Raw genomic sequence first — 4,224 nt, forward strand, 5'->3', positions numbered from 1 at the left:
TTCTGGAATACCCTTCTTTAAGCTGAAGCAGAATGTCTTTTGAAGAGAGAAATCATGGGTTCAGTGCATGCACTAGTGGGGAAAATCCACAGGTCTGGTTTTCTTGGCAAGACCCTACTGATCTCCAAGAGCCAGCAAGATCTTCATCATCCCTATACTGTCTCAGCATGAACAGATCTTTTCAGAAACAGGTCATTTTACCTGTGGCAGACTATTGCTGTTCCTTTGGTAATTTCCAAACAAACTAGTCTTCTTTGGTTTAGGACTATTTTCCTTCTCAGAATCTTTCTCATGGAGTACTTAGTGTATCTTCTGGGTAGTGAAGTTATCCACTTGATCCTGCTGAAAAGGATGGAATTATCAAAATGTAAAACTTCTGCTGTGAACACATACAGGAAAAAGCATCTTGCTGTGAAGAGGAAACACTGAGTCTTGACCCAAAGCTGCTGGGACCATTCCTGAATTTGCATAGAACCTCCTAGGAAACAATCTTCTCATCTTTTCTCAATAGTTCAATGACAACTAAAACAGTTCATTAACACTAACATCAGAAGTAATGTTGCCAGCATCTGAGTCTCATATTTGTAGTTCAAGTACCATTTTCAAGATTAATCACAGCATTCATCAATATTAGAGCCCTAAATGTTGAGGATGAACAAAAAAGCCCAGTTAAATGTTTGTGTCCAGATTAGGTCTTCCTGTAGCATGTAAGGAAGTCCAGGAGGCAGAAGGCTAAAAGCTCCTAAACTCAACAGAAGTTTCAAAACTCCACAGTACTAATAGACTAGTTATATATGCAGAGACAAATATTGGAGAGTCCACCTGAACGTTGGACAGATCTCTTCTCAGCTACAATGGCTGGGGTACACACCTCAAAGGATTGATTGCAATGGCTCAGGCTAGATGAGAACAATCACTAGATTGCCTTAAATATTAGCTTAGGTACCCAGTCATCCAAGTGAGCAACATGATTCAAACCTCCCAAATCTTCTTCCAGCATCTCTAACACCTCACATGGGCAGCACTAAACAGCTAAACAGCCCAAATGCTCTCAGACTGTCCTTGTAGCAGAAGTGCTCCAGCCCTCGGATCGTCTTCCTGGCCCTTCTCTGGACTTTTTACATGAGCTCCATGTTCTTCTTACATTGGGGGCTTCAAAACTGGACACAGGACTCCAGGTGGAGTGTCACAAGAGCTGAGTAAAGGGGGAGAATCACCTCCCTGGCCCTGCTGAAGAACCTCTCATGCTACTACCATATGCTGAAGGAGGAACCAATGCAGCTTGTTATCAAGTCTCATGGCTTGTTATTGATATATCAATGTGTATGGAAAGCTGGTAATATCACTGATGTCATGAATTTACTGGTGTGTTTGTATAATTTTTGTTTGTTCTATATTTAAGTTGTGTAGCATTAACAGCCCCAAAAGATGTTAGGAATTTACAGGTGGCATCCAAGCTGAGAAGGGCTAACTAAAAACAAAAATTACAGTATTTTCAAGAAAAGTATTATGATCTGTGAGGTAGAGTACCAGGGAGGGCATAAATTTATGAGACAGTGCAGGGCAATGGATGGGTAAAATTGACACATTTAAGATTATTATCTCTGTGGAGGTAAGATCGGACTGAACATCATGTCCAGACAATGATGACAGAGACTTATCCCAAGGCAGACTTATGAAAATCCAGAGTGAGAAATCTTTGACTGCAAAAGCTGACACTGGCCCATGTAGGAACTCGTACCAGCTGCTGCTGACTGTCGGTGCACACTCTTTGAAGGAAGTACAAAGCTGCATCCCTTCTAAAAAGAAAAGAGATCTGAAAAGTACTTTGTGTCTTCACAATGCTGAAGAGTCGTGCATGAGACACATCACCTGGCTTCCTTAAGCAGTCACAGCACTGAGAAGCTGAACTTTAAAGCTAAGATTAGAGAACACTTCAGTGTTTATTCTCCACAGCTTTTATATGCCTGTACAGGTTATGTTACCAATGGCCAGAAAGTACAGATTATTGACCTGTTTTCCTCTTCCTGGGTACCATGCAACACTTTCCTTGCCAACGAGCCTGGTGCAGGAAAACTCTTAAGTATACTCTTAATCTTGGGACTCTGCTGCTGGACTTTCTTCCTGAACTCACACCTCTCAACACTGTCCTCCAACTGTGTCTTTCTGCAAAGTAAGGAGCAGAGGTTAATTTCTTCACATATTAGGAGGGATTACTCTTTGCGACAACTAGAGCCAAAGTGATGACCCAAATATTAACACACTTGAATACAGTTCTTTAAAAAAAGCAAACCCAAAGAAACTAAAATATTTATTTGTACCTACTAATTTTACATCATGAATAAATGCCATTCATTGCCATCTGAGCCAGAAAGAAACCCCTCCAGTTGATCATTATTTTGCTCTGTGAGGAGTAACAAATGGTACTTTCATATGATAAGAAAAGTAAGTCACCCTTAAAAAATCTGTAGAACAAGTACAGACAAAAAGATTCACTGTTAGAAAAATGAAGCAGCATCCTAGAACTGGTAGTTCAAATTAATTCCAAACTGTGCATGCCTTGGAGGGACTGAAATGTCTGGGGAAAGGTATTTGACTCTATTGTACTAAACTGCAGCATCTCCTGATTTTCATAACTAGCATTTTAGAAACAAACAGGGACTTAATAAATTTATGACATGCATGTAAAACTGTTTGGTTTAGGTTTTTTTTTTCCAAATTAAGTATGCTGGAAAATATTATTTTCATTTTTTTTCTTTCTCTCTGCAGTTTTATGTTGTGAAACATTTCTTAGAGACCAGAAAATATTTAAGAGTGGCACTGGAACAGGCTGCCCAGAGAGGCTGTGGAGTCTCCTTCACTTGAGACATTCAAAACCCTCCTGGACATGTTCCTGTGTGATGTGCTCTGGGTGATCCTGCTCTGGCATTGGGGTTGAACTAGGTGATCTTTTGAGGTCCCTTCCAACCCCTAGGATTCTGTGATTCTGTGAAGGTAATTTTCAGTGGTTGTGAATGATTATTGGCACTGAAAACCTCATCAAATTCACATACAGAAGGACAAGCAAAACCAGATCTTGTACGTGCCCCTCTGGCTTACAGTCCTACTTCTGGGAAAACCAGAGGATCAGCAAATCTTAATGCTTGGCCAAGAGCATTGCTCATTCTGTTCACAAGCAAGGTACTGTAAAAAGTGGCTTTGTACTGACTGCCTAAATCAGAAGGAAAAAAAACCCCCAAAAAACAACAACCCAAACAGAATAAGGAGATAAGGTGAAATAGCATGTAAGGCAGTGGATGACTGAAATAACCTCAAACCCATGGCCAAACTGCTAATAAGGTTTGAACAACCTAATGTTCCCCTTGGCTGGTCCTTCTGTTTGTGAATGAGAAAATGAAGGGCCAATATGTGACCAGAGATGATGTGTTTCTCCACCAATCTGTCTTCCCTTGAATGACAAGCTTCTCCAGAAACCCTGCTGTTGACACACAGCATCAAGAAAGGAATGGTGACTTTTGTCCAAAACAAAATTTGTATCTGGTGATTTCTGGTTTTGTGCTGAGTACTGCTCTGGCACAGAGCTACAGCAGCCTTGTAAATTCATGAGTACCACTTGTGTCATGTTTTAAGCTTAAAAGGCGTCTTGTTTTCACTAGTCTGTCTACAACTTTTGTTTACTTTTCAAATATTTTTCTCTTTAACAAGCCACAACAGAATTCAGTGCATATCTGTTCCAGACAACTGGGAATAGAGAATATCTGTATCTTAGCAAGACCCAAGAAGGCCTGCCTTGGGCAGAAGGCAATTCCTGACAAGTAAAGCCTGGTAACAGATTTAGTTTCTCTTATGCTTGGCCTAAATCTGTCCTCCTGCACACACTAAAACAACTGCACAGCACAGAGCACTGGGGTAACTCTCCAAAGTTCTCCTGAGGCCTGACATGTCAGCTCTGCATCTCCCACGGTTGAACATGCCATGGGAGCACTGGGGAACCTTGTTACCTTTTCAACTGATGGCAGGAGCTTCATGGTGCACAGAACCTCAAGGAGCTTGCTGTACCGTGATTTCCTACAGTGGACACACCCCTGTGGTACCACACACGGTACCATGCCCCACGAGGCAGAGCCCCTCGACAGCAGAGAGGGGTCCGTGCTGCCCTGCGGCCCGTACCCGGCAGGACGGCTGGGCTGGGCGATGCCTGCGGGACAACAGCGCGGCTGGGGG

The 4,224-nt window shown here is 42.2% G+C and overlaps 1 protein-coding gene across 1 annotated transcript in view; it reads left to right on the forward strand.

Moving 5' to 3' along the window:
- Window positions 1-556: 556 nt before the first annotated feature.
- The window catches only part of NOV (nephroblastoma overexpressed), a 9,479-nt gene continuing 5,811 nt past the window's right edge, over window positions 557-4,224 (forward strand). The window contains exon 1 of the mRNA XM_009995370.1: window positions 557-587. Within this exon, the coding sequence (XP_009993672.1) occupies window positions 557-587 (31 nt within the window). The remainder of the gene's footprint in view (window positions 588-4,224) is intronic.

This window comes from Chaetura pelagica, unplaced genomic scaffold, assembly GCF_000747805.2.
Source record: "Chaetura pelagica isolate M959 unplaced genomic scaffold, ChaPel_1.0 scaffold53, whole genome shotgun sequence".
Taxonomy (NCBI): Eukaryota; Metazoa; Chordata; class Aves; order Apodiformes; family Apodidae; genus Chaetura; species Chaetura pelagica.